This window comes from Arachis duranensis, chromosome 9, assembly GCF_000817695.3.
Source record: "Arachis duranensis cultivar V14167 chromosome 9, aradu.V14167.gnm2.J7QH, whole genome shotgun sequence".
Classification (NCBI taxonomy): Eukaryota; Viridiplantae; Streptophyta; class Magnoliopsida; order Fabales; family Fabaceae; genus Arachis; species Arachis duranensis.
In genome coordinates this window covers 88,304,044-88,317,114 of record NC_029780.3, presented here as the reverse complement: position 1 = coordinate 88,317,114, position 13,071 = coordinate 88,304,044, and the positions used below count along the sequence as shown (strand labels likewise).

At 35.2% G+C, this 13,071-nt stretch overlaps 2 protein-coding genes across 2 annotated transcripts; one reads left to right on the top strand and one right to left on the bottom strand.

The window, feature by feature from the left end:
- Positions 1-820: 820 nt before the first annotated feature.
- On the top strand, positions 821-4,142 carry LOC107466140 (exocyst complex component SEC15A). The gene is made up of 2 exons (XM_016085125.3): positions 821-1,091; positions 1,594-4,142. The coding sequence occupies exon 2, from the start codon at positions 1,610-1,612 to the stop codon at positions 3,980-3,982; it is 2,373 nt and encodes a 790-aa protein (XP_015940611.1). The 5' UTR covers positions 821-1,091; positions 1,594-1,609; the 3' UTR covers positions 3,983-4,142.
- Positions 4,143-4,545: 403 nt separating this feature from the next.
- On the bottom strand, positions 4,546-11,613 carry LOC107466141 (putative ion channel POLLUX-like 2). Its single transcript, XM_052254825.1, has 21 exons — positions 11,545-11,613; positions 11,068-11,354; positions 10,543-10,614; positions 10,201-10,276; positions 10,025-10,123; positions 9,794-9,948; positions 9,599-9,703; positions 9,186-9,272; positions 8,835-8,919; positions 8,597-8,744; positions 8,206-8,282; positions 8,030-8,110; positions 7,253-7,435; positions 7,045-7,158; positions 6,861-6,956; positions 6,566-6,766; positions 6,401-6,448; positions 6,250-6,319; positions 6,076-6,149; positions 4,996-5,106; positions 4,546-4,897 (listed from the first exon to the last, which is right to left on the bottom strand). Exons 2-21 carry the CDS (start codon positions 11,334-11,336, stop codon positions 4,796-4,798), a joined length of 2,253 nt encoding a protein of 750 aa, XP_052110785.1. The 5' UTR covers positions 11,337-11,354; positions 11,545-11,613; the 3' UTR covers positions 4,546-4,795.
- Positions 11,614-13,071: the final 1,458 nt, after the last annotated feature.

Sequence of the window (13,071 nt, the reverse complement as noted above, 5' to 3'; positions counted from 1 at the left end):
TAAATTTTAAAATACGGTTAATACATTAATAATAATAACCCTATGATATACTATTAGTATTATGATCTAGATAATTTTAACAATAAATTAAAAACTAATGAACATATTATTTGATATATAGTAAAATATTTTTGAGTAATAACAAATTTAATTTTTATCTTCTTTAAACTAAATTAATAATTCTAGTTGATATCTTTGTACTAAAATACACTATGACGAAGCTACTAATACTTATTCAGAGATTCATTTTCCGTTCATAGGCTCGGAGTTACCTCCTGTGAATTTCTTTGGAATAGCACGTCGATATCTTCAGAGATTATCTCTTCCTTCTGAAAAGATTCTTCCTCATGTAAGCCGCATATATGAATGGGCCATGCCTCCAGATTTGTGGTTATCCTTATCCGAAAGACATTTTAAGCTACCTATTCATGTTTGTGTGATGTCAATTCTGGTTGTAGCAATAAGAATGTTGTTTAACATAAATGGTTCGGGAGAATGGGAGAAAAGTTTGTCCAAAAAAAATAATATTAATATAACGAATAAAAAAATAAATTTAAAAAATATTATTTAAAAAATAATAAGAACAAATAAATTCTTAATCAATTTAAATTTAGAGACAATTAAATATTTGTCTATTTTTAAATTTAATACGTTAGCATTTTTTGTTCAAAGTTGATGAAAAAATATCTATAAAAATTACTTTAAGTGATTAAATTAAAAGACAAAAACTAGAATAGATCGATTTTATTTTAAAAGATCGGATTATAATTCTAAAAAATAGATAAAGACGGGATTGGTAATTCCTCTGGCATAGCCGGGCGTGTTGTATTGTTCCGTTAAGGCGTTCGGCACTTCGGCAGAAGGCTTAATAAGAATAAGTATGAAACAATGGAACACACTAATGCCACTGCTGTCCCTGGGAATTCTCGTCTCCCCAACAAGAACACACAACACCCAATTTTGAATCCCATTCCTTAATATTATTCTCAATCATCCCCCTTTCTCTTCTGCTTCTGCTTCCGCTTCCATTTTTCAATTTCATGCTGATCTCTTTCGTACTCTTTCTGCTCCGGATCTCTCGCGTACCCCAGGTTGTCATCTACTCTTTCTTTCTTTCTTTCTTCGGTCAAACACATTTTGACTTCCTTTGACTTCTCTCCTTTCCTTTTATGTCTTTTTTTTTCCTTTTCAATTTTTTTCTCGGTTATATATTCTGTGACATATGGTGTCCTATCTTTTTTAATTAGTCTCTTTTTTTTTCATTTGGGGAAAAAAAACTGCAAGATTTTGTGATGATAGGAATAGACTCTGTTTGTTTCGTTACTTGAGGGTGTGTTACTAATTTCTTTCTAAAGTGCTTTCTTTTTGCTCTCGACATTTATCTACTATGCATGTTGAACCGCCTCGAAGAAATTATTAATCATGTATGATTGCTGTTCTCTTTCGTGTTTCTTGTCTTCTTTGTTTGATGTCGTGATGGAGTAAAAAGAAGAAAAAAAATAGTAAATTTGAGTAATGATTCATTTTTTGTGAGCTTATTAGATTTTTGCATCTGGTAGTATCTAATTAGGAAACACTGTTGTGTATTCACAGTTCCAAGGATTTTGTGATGATGGATTTAAAAACAAAGAGGAGAACTATTACAGACAATGGTGATGGAGGGGATGATTTAGTCCTTGCTAATTTGATTGCAAATGGGGATGAGGTAGGTCCTCTTGTCAGGCTCGCCTTTGAAACAGGGCGGCCACAAGGGCTCCTTCACCAGCTGAGTTATGTGGTTAAGAAAAAAGAAGCTGAGATCGAGGAGCTGTGCAAAACCCACTACGAGGATTTCATCCTTGCGGTTGATGAGCTTCGAGGTGTGTTGGTTGATGCAGAGGAGCTAAAGGGCGAGCTGCAAAGCGACAATTTGAAGTTGCAGCAGGTTGGCAGCACCCTTCTAGTGAAGCTTGAGGAGCTTCTTGAGTCTTATTCTGTTAAGAAGAATCTGACCGAAGCTATAAAAATGTCAAAGAAATGTATGGAGGTGTTGGAGGTATGTGTCAAGTGTAACAGTCACATTTCTCAAGGCCAGTTTTATCTTGCATTGAAATATGTCAACTTGCTTGAGAAAAGTTACTTGCAGGATATTCCTGTAGACTCTCTCAAAATGGTCATTAAGAAGAGAATTCCGATAATAAAATTGCACATTGAGAAGAAAGTATGCAATCAGGTTAATGAATGGATGGTTCACATAAGGAGTTCTGCTAAAACTATAGGGCAAACGGCTATTGGTCGTACTGCAACTGTTCGTCAGAGGGACATGGAAATGCTGGAACAGCAGAGGATGGCCGAGGAGCAGAATGTTTCGGGAGTAGGGGATCTAGCTTATACTTTGGATGTAGAAGATATTGAAGAAGATTCCAACTTCAAGTTTGATCTTTCACCTCTCTATCGTGCTTATCATATTCATGATCATCTGGGTATCAGAGCGCGGTTTTGTGAATATTACTACACTAATAGACTGTTACAATTGAATTCAGACCTGGAGTTATCTATGGCACAACCTTTTGTTGAATCATACCAGACATATTTTGCTCAAATAGCCGGATTCTTTATAGTGGAGGATAGAGTCCTGAGAACGACTGGGGGGCTTCTGACAGTTGATCAGGTTGACACAATGTGGGAGACAGCTGTGACTAAAATGACATCTGTGTTGGAGGAAAAGTTCTCCCTTATGGACTCTGCCACTCATCTTCTCCTAGTGAAGGATTACGTCGTTCTCTTTGGGTTTACTCTCAGACAATGTGGACGTGAGATCGGCACACTTCTTGATATGCTCGATAGCAACCATGACAAATACCACCTTCTTCTTTTGGAAGAATGTCGGAAACAATTTGTTGATGGTCTGGACAATGACTCATATGAGCAACTGGTGATAAAGAAGGAAACTGACTATGAGAGTAGTGTTTTGTCGTTTAATCTTCAGACTTCAGACATCATGCCTTCTTTTCCATATGCTGCACCGTTCTCCTCCATGGTACCCGATGCTTGTCGCATTGTAAGATCCTTTATCAAAGGCTCTGTTGATTACTTGTCTGATTGTACGCATACAAATCTCTTTGATGTTGTGAGGAACTATTTGGATAAGTTCCTGATTGATGTATTGAATGGAACATTACTCAATACTATCAACAGTGGCAAGATAAGTGTACCTCACGCCATGCAGATTGCTGCAAATATAGCTGTTCTTGAAAGAGCTTGCGATTTTTTCCTTCGTCATGCGGCTCAACTGTGTGGCATCCCATTCCAATCAGTTGAAAGGCTTCAAGCTACTTTGACATCAAAGTTGGTCCTGAAGACGACAAGAGAAGCAGCTTATATTGCTGTGCAGAGTTTGGTAGACTCCAAAATTGACGAGTTTATGTCTCTTAGTGAAAGAGTCAATTGGACTTCTGAGGAGACAAATCAGAATGGGAATGGCTACATGAATGAAGCTATCAATTACCTCGAGTATGTTCTATCCACCGCGCAGCAAATTCTATCCATGGATGCTATGTACAAAGTTGGGGTTGGTGCTTTTGAGCATATTTCCAATTCCATTGTGGCTGCTTTCTCTAGTGATGCCGTCAAAAGGTTTAATGCAAACGCAGTCATGAACATAGAGAATGACCTCCAGATCATAGAGAATTTTGCAGAAGAAAAGTTCTATTCTCTTGGTTTAGGTGAAATTTACGCTGAAGCTAGTTTTAAGAGCTGCTTGATTGAAGCACGGCAATTGATTAATCTTTTGCTAAGTAGTCAACCAGAGAACTTCATGAACCCTGATGTGAGGGAGAAGAGTTACTATGCACTGGATTATAAGAAGGTGGCTGCTATTTGTGACAAATTCAAAGATTCTCCAGATAGAATCTTTGGGAGCCTTTCAAGTAAAAATGCAAAGCAAAGTGCTAGAAAGAAATCACTAGATGTGCTCAAAAAGAGGCTTAAGGATTTCAACTGAATGATTTCATTGCAGGTAGTAGGGCATATTTGAAGTGTTTCGTCTTGTTATGGATGTTTAACTTCAGGTTGATGTACTAGTTTTTCTATATTGTTCGACAAGATTGTTTGGAAATCTTGGAAATGAATTCATTCTAGAAATCGAATTCCATTCTTTCAAAGTACCCAAAATTAAATCTGGTCAAATAAAGGTCTAATTTGCTATAGTAACTCAGTGAATTAAAGTGAAGAATATATATGCTAAAAATGCCATTAAACCATAATGAATGAATTTGTTCTAGGTGAGTTTGTTGTCTTAATGAAGGGCAAAATAGTTGAAATAAAAAACAACTCATTTTTCATATATGTGATCTATTGATTTATTCCAAGGACATTTTAAATCATAGCTAAATGAAATTGTCAAGAACCAGGGCTTGCTCAATATAAATCATATGGGATTTACCTAAATTATATATACTTTTGTAGAGTATGTTAAGCATCAATTTGTCTGGTTTGAAGTTAATTTACTTTGCATTTGAGCATTTAAGGATCTATTTTCTAATGCAATAATTCAAAGTCTATATCTGAGTTTTATGGGACTTAATTAATAAGAATCTGGCCTAAGCTTTGCTTATGCCATAAGGTACTTCAATTTCAATTCGATTTTAATCTCCTCCATTACAAGTTTAAATTGTTAAACAAAATTTATTCTGAATTGTGGAGTACCACATACAAGAATGCTGGATCATAACCAAATCACTACCAACTAATGACCCTTTATTTAATTCTTCCTAGTTTATTCTTTTAACTATATCAAAGCCTAAGCCTTATAACATTAAACTACAATGGGTTGTTCTCCTTCAAGCTCAGATATGACTATCAATGAATCAGTCAATGCAAGAAAGAGAGGTTCAGACTTTGGAATTGGATTGATCACCTGAAAAATGGGAAAGCTTATGAGTGTGTTTATATATATTGGATGCCAAAATGAATTATTCAGAACAGAATAAATGTGAATTCACATCATTGGCATACCTTTCTGTCATTTTTTACATAACCTATGGCTACTTCTCTCCTTAAATGAGCTCTCTCAGAAAGCTCTGAAAATGATGGTTTCTCTCCTTCTTTCATGTAAAGGCCAATATCCTGTAAAACAATAAAAAATAAATAAAAAAAGAGACAATGATAAAGCTCCAAAGAGGAATTAAGCCCAAAATGGTCCCTGAGATTAGCCGCTTGCACTAAAAAGGTGCCCGAGATCCCAATTGCACCATAAACGTCCATGAAATTGAAAAAATTGTACCACATTAGTCTTCCACTCCCTTTTTGTCGAGTTACTCCGTGCGCCGTGGGTGATCTGGCACATCCTTTCCATGTTGGATTATAGACAAAACAATGTCGCTTCAGTTTTGGCACTAAATGCTTGATGAAATGACGCCGTTTAACCTTAATGGCCATACATTTGTTGTGGGGAATAAGACATTTTGTGGTATATTAAGGTGAAATGGCATTGTTTCATCAAGCATTTGGTGCCAAATCTAAAGTGACGTCGTTTTGTTTAGTCTAGCATGGAAGGTTATGTGTCAGATCACTTACAGCATGACAAGTATCTCGATGGAAAGAGAGTAGGGACCAACATGGTGCAATCTTTTCAATCTCAGGGACCTTTGTGGTGCAATTGGAATCTTATGGACTTTTTGGTGTAAGCGGGCAATCTCAGAGACCACTTTAGGATATAACTCCTCCAAAGAGCTACACTGAATGGACATTGATCTACATTGATCTAATTTCAAGGCCATATACTGCAATAGGGCAAGTAACATGTTTAGTTGATCACGTTTACATTTCTCAAGAATTGTATAATCAAAGGAATAGAGTGCTGAAATTATTTATATGATAAAACCCTCGTACATATTACTAGGAGACTAATCATTTTGATACACTTTCAGTATATAGAGTTTTATGCAATTAATCAATTATTTAGCAGCATGTTTAATTTGAGATACTTTGCTGAGAGCCAAACACTTCTAATGATATAACCTAACATGATTGCATGTAAACATCAAAATTTTATCCAATTATTATTAACCCTTTTGGTGGATGAATGCATATTACCTTTACATATATTTCGTCGCCTTCTGCATTTAGAATGTCTTTCCAAACTTCGTTCAATTCACTGTTCTCGGCCACTGTTTTACGAGTTCAAATACTTACTACGTTAACATTGACACAGCGAAGGAAGCAAAAGAAGCAAAGCTCAAGAAATAAGAGAACAAAAGAGTGTATAACCTTGAGCTGTTACAAGGCTCATCACTTCTTCTGCAGCAATATAGGCCATCGATGGTTTGATTCTATTAATCTGCAGCCAAATTTTTACATTATTACGAATTAAGGGATAATTAAGAAAGTTAAAATAAAATCAAAATATTAAGAGAATTACTTGCTTTCCCAATTTGGAATCAACAATTTCTGCAACTAGATTTTGGACCTATAAAAAAGAGCCAAATTAATCCAAACATATATAGATACTCTTTAAACTAAAAAGAACTAATTGTTGAACATTTTGAATTCAAACTATAGGATAAAGTAAGTGTAAAATACCAACCTTAACCCCAAGTTTGTTGCAGATATTTTCTGCAAGTAGGAGAGAATATGCAGATTGCTTATCAGCCTTTGATGGCTCTCCAAGAAGCCAGTCTCTGTCTGATATGACGGCGACCGAGAGAGGAATATCTTCATTCTTCAAAGAATTCTGAATATTCAAAATGGTCCCCTCTAAAGTGGCATAATCCATTGGATTTCCAATCTATAAATGTAACCAAAGCAATGATTACATGATTATACCAAATGCAGGAACCAACATAAATTCGAATAAATTAGTTGACAGCTTGAGATGATACCCTATGCGAAACTCGGACATTCTTGAGTTTGCTGTGACCAGTAATGTTATTTGTCCTGCTCATTCTTTCGTTTAATGGTGCATCTGATAATACTTCCTGCAACATTGTTATTGTTTATCAGAAATTACACTCTCACAAGAGTTTATATATCATCGAAATGATTCCACCATATGTAGGAACATACCAAAACACTACCAGGACCAAGATAGTTATCATACTCTTGAAGCATTTCTACTGCATCAGGTCGCCACCCAAGTAAAAGAATACATTCTTTAGGTCCTAGACTCCAATCTGATGCCTTAATGATTATCACCAAAGAAAGTTAGCATTTCATACAATCCACATGGTATGACACTAATCTGACATGTCGACACAGAATAGAAGTAACATACCTTGGAACCTGATCTATTTGGACGTTTTACAACATTAGCTTGTCTTAATTTACTCAACTCCATCGCATGACGCACATCCTTTTCGTGTACTTCCTTGTTATGGATTCCATCTTTTCCTTCTTGCCCATATGTGGTTACAAATTTTGGATTTTTAGTACCCTCAAGGGATCCAATGAACAATATCTAGCAAGGAAAGCTGAGTGATATGAGAGAGTATGCTTGCAAGCCTTAACAATTCATCAATGCCATAAAAGGAGAATCTAAATGAATACGCATCAACCTGAGCACAATGTTATAAACTACTTCAGAAAGCCAAATCAAAGACATGAATAGTCTATCCAAAATTCAAATTGAACTAGCATAGTAGATAATACAACAATCACATGATGCCAACAAGGCCCTTGGTTTCTTCTTCAAAGAAAGCCTATGTTATCACTATCGTAGATTTTCCCTTGTCCCTATTGTTCATAAAAGATGAGCTTTTTAAGTTAAGAGTGGATACACCCTTACCTTAACTAGCTTCCTAAAGGTAAACCAAGTTATCATCTTAAATTGTTTTCAATTGGAAATGAGTTAATCTGCAGGCATGGGATTCTAGTTATAATTGCCAATCTTTTTTTATCATAAAAAATTCTAAAACACTGCACCAATACCAGTCATTTTGTATATAGCCATCTAAACCTGGCACTCTTCACAAAATCCAAGACAGAAAGGTAGACAGGACAGATGAGATATAATTAATTTGAAATCAAACTGAGTTATGGTTAGTTGACATACTTTGTCAGTTTTCTGCAGAATTTCACCATCATTTGGGTGGAAAAATATCCTCCCACTACGATAAAGACCGCACACAACAGCCTGAAACAACATTAACGTAAAGATCACTAATGTGAAGTATGTAATATAAATGGATCCTTTGGTAAAAAAGAACTACGTTTGAAGAAAATAGTTACCTCTTGAAATCCACGTCTTATTTGCCTATATGTCATTCCTTCTAGATTAGGCAAGCTGCAAAGATTGAATACATTTTCTGCATGTGGAAATCTAGAAGTTAGAATTCAGAGGTGATTTTAGGTCATGAAGAAAATTCATAAAAGTTTAACATGATTTCAAATATTAGAGAAAGCATCTTAGTTTACTACTCTAATTTAATGTCTCACTGACTAAACAGCAAAGTGAAAATCATACTAGAATTTGGAGCTAGACCTGTCATTTTGAAATTATCTCCTACTTTGGTAGAGATGAAACATATAAAATAGCATTTTAAGAAGATATATCAAATAAATGACCAAGAGACTTTACAAACACAACATGTATAACATATAGAGCGCATGAGTGTAGTACTTCGATAATTTAGCAGGTGCCTGTAGATCTTTATAAGCCCTTTCTGCCGAGAGCACTGAACAAATAATTTGGATGCGACATTTTCTACCGGTGCTACATTCAATCCTGAGATTGACTTCAGCAATTCACATGTACTGGAACCTGAAACCTGCATTCGATAATTGAGAATCTGTTAGAAAAAGTTTTATTCTCGGCACTTTTTGTCCGGTTTCACTAAAGATACTCATAAAAACGATACCTCGACTATGGTGGGGATAGAATCCATCTTTGGAATTGGTTGAAGGGCTAATACAGAAAGAAATGCATCTGTGTCAACTTCATACCTAATATATGTAAGGATATGATATTATAAACTTCATTAAAGTGAAATTTAGCATGCAACAGAAGTCAAATTATGCAGAAATTTGTGCTACTAAAACAACTCAAACTATCGGTGTGAGAACTATGATGCCAGTAATTGGCCTACATTCAACAAATAGAGAAGTCAAAGAAAAAAAACTCTCCAACCATCACGACAAATGGTTAGCAGTTAAGTATTTTTGCGAGAGAACTTGAATCTAAACATGCATTTCACTACTTGTGCTCTTACCGATCCCCTTTTGTTGGCAGTATGATTATTGCACGTGCCTTATTCGCAGCTGCTCTCTCAAATGATTTTGTTAAACTGAGGCTACAACTGTAAGTCCAGAAATTTCAAATAAGCATGAAAGAAAGTAAGTTCAAACCTCAAATGTATCAGTAAAATACAAACATTAGCCATGCATGCAGAAAGATGTATGATTAAATAGGCAAAGGACTATGCATTTTATCTCTTTTTAATGCATATTTCTACAAAATTAAGTAAACCTTCATTTGTATTTTTCTTGTTGAATTTGATCACATTACACATTCTATCTTTTATTCTCTAAATAGAACCTTCTCCAAAATAACCAAAGGAAAGCAAGTAATTAATGCAAAATATGTTCCCATGATTAAAAGAAGGAAATTACCAAGCAATGATACCTCTTGGTAAGCACATCGATGTGATTTAAATCTTTTGCGATATTTTCAGCTATCCGATCCATCTGTTTTCTTGGAAGATCGGACATAAGAAGAATTCTCTGCTTCCTGCATAGAAATGAAAAGACATATTACAAAAGCCATCAAGCAGAGTGGAAGAAAAGGGAAATAGGCAACTACCTTGTCTGAACCATTTACCTAGCTGTAGCTGTGCCTAAGCGGACAGCGTATTCATGGTACTTATTTAGCTGCTTTAATATGAATGGTAGATGACTATTCATCCCACAAATAATGATATGATCAGTCTCTAGAACTTGTATTTGTGCCCCCTCCCTGAGTTTTTGCATATTATTCTGATTGGAAGACTTATAATTAGCAACATGCATTAAGAAACATTACTTGATGAATGCTTACGGCTTCGGATCTTACCCTAAATTGTTCAGTCATTGTACTTAGCAGGCGAGAGTAAAACAATATACCCCATATTGCAAGAAGAAATCCAATGATACGCTCAATGCGTGTTGATTGCTGAAGACCAAGAAAATGCATGCTATTTAGTCAACATAAAATGCTTACAAACAAAATTTAGAATAAGATTTATGTACCCTTAAATGAGTAGATGAAGAACAAAGACAAGCCCATGCTTCCCAGAAGCAATCTTCCAGAGATTGTTTACTACCCCTGGGTAATTGAATATTAACCAGATCAGTAAACACATATAATCAAATAAAAAAGGATATATTCTCCTCACTGGTGTGCCTAAAAATTCTCCTGATTCAAAATATCAATCACATACATTCAGTCGTCCTTTGATGCCGTGTAAATTACAACTCAACCGATGTGAGTGAAATATTGAATTAGGAGAATCAGTAAGTAAATTATTAGGAGACTACATCAAGACTCGCCTAGAGAGTGGATAATTCCATTTCGAAAGTGAATTTGATTACCGGAACTTGAAAAAAAGGAGACCACCAATGACAACAAATGAGAAGCATGCTACAAGGAGCACCACAAAGAACCTGAAAGAGCAAACTGATTCATTCAGATAACAAGGAGCTTAAATTTCGCGTAGCAGGAAAGATTTTGGAAAATAAACAAGATCCATTGATTTAAATCATTGCATAAACACAACCAAGTTAGACACTTTTTACTGGAAGTATTCAGATAAATTTTCTGTTACCCTTCTTGGCCTCTAACAAGTGACCTTCCTGGTTGCAAATAATTACCATTTGTTTAGATAACCAAAATACTAAAGGTGCATGCTGTTGCCATTCAGCAATAAGATTATGCATATAGCAAATTTTTGCCTTGTAGCCATGAATTGTCAAGAAATTCATGCTATATTGATAGAACCATCTTGTAGCAATATAAATAACACGAAAACTATTGAGGAAAGCTTAAAATCTATCTTAATAAATAGCATATAAAAAGGTTCTTGGCCCAAAATGAAGGGGATTAAAGCATTGACTTACGTGGCAACATTTCTCTCAAGTTGGATGTTAAATAAGTACAACAGCCGTGCTAAGCTCCATCGAAGATCTTCAAAAGAAGGCAAGGACACATCTAATTTAAGAGGCTTAGGTTTATTCAAGGGATTAGAAATACATGCAAGAGGCAACCTTGTTGCACTAAGAGTCCGAAGCACATCTGGAAGTAATGCTCGGACAACTTTTATTATCGGATTAAAACTTCCCTTATGCATCAATCTCAACAAGAAGTATAGCGACATAGACCTTATCATGTCTTTATGCTGTGGACCCTGCAGCTAAAAACAATGTCTTGAAAGATTTAGTAAAAAGATCCTGTGAAGTTTAACAACTCAAATCCTGTTAATACACTCATAGACAGCAGGTTTCAGCATAAAACAACCATGTTCTTTAAAGAAAAAGAATCTCAACAGAACAAGTTCCCAAGGGACCACAATATTAACACAAATATGTATTTCTTACCTGAGAACTAGTATTACTTTTCTCTGTTGAAATGAACTGAGTGGCCAATTTTTCTAGCACATTTTTGGAACGGATTTCATCAATTCGACTTTTAGTATTAGGAATGAACAATCCAACAAAATGTTGTACCACAGGACAATGAAAGAATAGTATACAATACAAACATCATAATTAATCAGGAAGACCAATAAATTATCAAACCATATGCAATGACATTTTCACAGATATGTTGTGGGGCGCTGATAAGAAACACGTAAATAAAAAAAATAAGCATAGAATTCTAACTCAGAATCCAAGGGAATTTGATGGCTTACTGGCCTTGCTCCCAAGTCTTATGCCTCCTCATAAATAAGTGTACTCTTATTTTTCTATCACTCAAGACACTAAATCATGGTTCCCCCCACGCCCAACAAACCCCTCTTTTTTTTTATAAAATGCAGGAACTCAGTAACTGACAAGTTTAAGATGTTATAAGCTCAAACAAAACAAACATTATCAGCTCTCTTGATAATGACTGAACAGAGGAAAAATTCTCTTGATAATGACTTAACAGAGAAAAACTATTGTTGTTTTCTCTTGACTCAAGAAACTCACCTTTATGTTGTACTATTAGAGTATGTGCATTCAATACCGAAGATTCGATGCATCTGAGGTGCCAGGGCAAAAACCACCTGCAAAGGCATTGCCAGAAATTAAATAGAGAATTTTCCAAATAAGGTACTAAATTAAAATCCAGTGTACTGAAGTGTTATTAGCAAAACTTGAATGCAAATCCATTCGGTCAAACATTAAAGTATTAATTATTATAAGCAGCATGAATTGCTATGTAACTGAACCATCTCCATGGAATTCTCTTCATGAGCTTGTGTTATCATCTTCAACAAACATCAACTCCCGCATCAACAGGAACCGAAATTCAACCCAAGGGGTTGATGTCATGGCTAAAATAATTTGTACTTAATGCCTTAAAGTCAAGTCAATGCCAATACAAGATTCAGGACATTATTACCATACAAAACTAATGATTAAAGATAGAAAGTTTAATATTTATACACCAAAACTAACTGTTTTACACTTTAGATTACCATTCAAATGATGAGTATAAAAGGTGATTACTTTTGCTTACATGAGAATACAAGATATGATAATTGTGTATAGATTTTAACTCCGGATAGATATAAAACTATTCAAAGTTGAGTGAATATCCCCAAAATAAAAAAGAAAGTTTAGCTACACATCTGGGGTAGTAAGGTAAGTGAATAAGGTAATTCCGAATCTCAATGCAAACAAAATGTCCATTGTTTATGATCATTGGCTATACAAATTGAGAAGCGTAGAAGTCAACGGAGTAATCCAGAATCTCTAACACTAAGACAGAAGGTAGTAAAACCAGAAATCTAATACGAATTTTGAAAGGAACAACAACATAAAGAACATGAACATGAATAGCAATAGTATACCTCGTACCCTTGACGGCTGATGAGAAGTGGTGAGAATGGGTTGGAAAGCGGGAAGAAGAGAGAATCC